Source organism: Notothenia coriiceps, unplaced genomic scaffold (assembly GCF_000735185.1).
Source record: "Notothenia coriiceps isolate Sejong01 unplaced genomic scaffold, NC01 NC01_scaffold00030521, whole genome shotgun sequence".
NCBI classification, from domain to species: domain Eukaryota; kingdom Metazoa; phylum Chordata; class Actinopteri; order Perciformes; family Nototheniidae; genus Notothenia; species Notothenia coriiceps.
The window spans coordinates 1-2,152 of NW_011363222.1; the positions used below are offsets into that span (position 1 = coordinate 1).

General features: G+C 39.4%; 1 protein-coding gene across 1 annotated transcript; it reads left to right on the forward strand.

The window, feature by feature from the left end:
- Positions 1 to 3: 3 nt before the first annotated feature.
- On the forward strand, positions 4 to 2,147 carry LOC104959601 (myosin heavy chain, fast skeletal muscle-like; the record flags this gene model as incomplete). The annotated part of the gene is made up of 7 exons (XM_010787509.1): positions 4 to 58; positions 150 to 253; positions 340 to 478; positions 1,219 to 1,337; positions 1,431 to 1,580; positions 1,668 to 1,838; positions 1,923 to 2,147. Coding segments are annotated over 7 exons (963 nt in total), but the record flags the coding sequence as incomplete, so codon positions are not given.
- Between the last annotated feature and the right edge of the window lie 5 nt (positions 2,148 to 2,152).

A 2,152-nucleotide genomic window follows, 5' to 3' on the forward strand; every position in this document is an offset into this window, starting at 1 on the left:
GAGAGGAGCTACCACATCTTCTATCAGCTGATGACCGGCCACAAACCCGAGCTCTTGGGTCAGACATTTTAAATTTCCAAGCCCATTTATAACCTGCTGTATCGTGTATTTTTGCTTTAAAAAAATAACCAAACACAATCTTTTCTCAGACGCTCTCCTGATCACCACCAATCCATTTGACTATCCCATGATCAGTCAGGGTGAAATCACCGTCAAGAGTATAGATGACGTTGAAGAGTTTATTGCAACTGATGTAAGAAAATTATCAAATGAAAATATTCTTTATTCGTTCAAAAGCAGAGAGTGCAGAGTTCATGTGCTTTCTTTGAATATTCTTAGACTGCCATCGACATCCTGGGCTTCACTGCTGATGAGAAGATGAGCATTTACAAGCTGACTGGATCTGTGATGCATCACGGAGGCATGAAGTTCAAGCAGAAGCAGCGTGAAGAGCAGGCCGAGCCCGATGGCACTGAGGGTATGTGGGACTTGAAAACTCGAAAACAAGTGAAAATGTATAAATTGAAACCTTTTTTACTCCCTATAAGGGGTGCAAGATAACATCGCCTCTTCTTCAGTAGGGGCAGATACAGGCTTTGAAATACAATATCTACATTGTGCAACATTGAACATTTAATACAATGACAGGCTGAAGGATGGGCACTGAAACCAGGTATTAAATTGCCAATTGGTAAATAATTGAAACTAAATTGAAAAGTAATGGTTGGACCTGACATTTTGCAGTTATTTTATGGGTAGTTTTTCTCTCTTTATATGCAATTATATTATCATGCTGTAGCCTCTCCTTTGCTCTCTGTCAGGATGTTGCTCAACAGGAGGAATGACTGATAATGACTGATGACTTTCTCCTTATGCTTTCTAGTTTTCACTCAGATATATTATTTATTTTAATGACATTTTAGATTTGTTGATGATATTGAGTTTAGAAAGTGCTTGCTACTTCTCTAGATCTGTTACCTTAAATTCAATATGAAATAGCGTTTGCTTTTTCCAAGTAAATATATATTCATTTTGAAAAGAGTTGTATTTTGTTTCGGCATCCACTACAGTTGACACTTGATGTTTTCTTCATTATTATAATTATTTGGAAGAATATGTGTGCATATATGAGGATCGGCAGCGGCCAAGTTGAGTCATGTAACCCTATTCTATGTAAAATAAATATTATGACTTTTCATGGTTTGCTATTCTTTTCAGTCGCCGATAAAATCGCCTACCTCATGGGCCTGAACTCAGCTGACATCCTGAAGGCTCTGTGCTACCCAAGGGTCAAAGTCGGAAATGAATTTGTGACTAAAAGCCAGACCGTGCCTCAGGTAAAAACTTCTCACACTGTCCATACAGCTTAACCCCTAAAACCTTTGGTTATTGATAATAATATTTCATTTTTGTTGTTTTTTCAAAATCAGGTGAACAATAATGTCAGTGCTCTCTGCAAGTCTGTCTATGAGAAGATGTTCTTGTGGATGGTCATCAGAATCAATGAGATGCTGGCCACCAAGCAGTCCAGACAGTTCTACATTGGTGTCCTGGATATTGCCGGGTTTGAAATCTTCGATGTAAGTTAAAACACACATTGCACTCAGGTTTACAGAGTGAAACAGCACAATGAAAGTTTGAAATTGCATCTTCTTTCCCATCTCAAGTTCAATAGCTTGGAGCAGCTGTGCATCAACTTCACCAATGAGAAGCTGCAACAGTTTTTCAACCACCACATGTTTGTTCTGGAGCAAGAAGAGTACAAGAAAGAGGGAATTGAATGGGAGTTCATTGACTTTGGTATGGACTTGGCTGCCTGCATTGAGCTGATTGAAAAGGTGAGCTATGCAGTTTATTAATGCACACAGAAAACTATTTATGACTTTAAGCTTTGTTTTTTAATTATCATTTCATCATGACAGCCAATGGGAATCTTCTCCATCCTTGAAGAGGAGTGCATGTTCCCCAAGGCATCAGATATCACCTTCAAGAACAAACTGTACGACCAGCATCTTGGTAAAACCAAGGCTTTTGAGAAACCCAAACCTGCCAAAGGCAAAGCTGAGGCTCACTTTGCTCTGTTACACTATGCCGGCACTGTCGACTACAACGTCACCGGATGGCTGGAAAAGAACAAAGACCCCCTGAACGA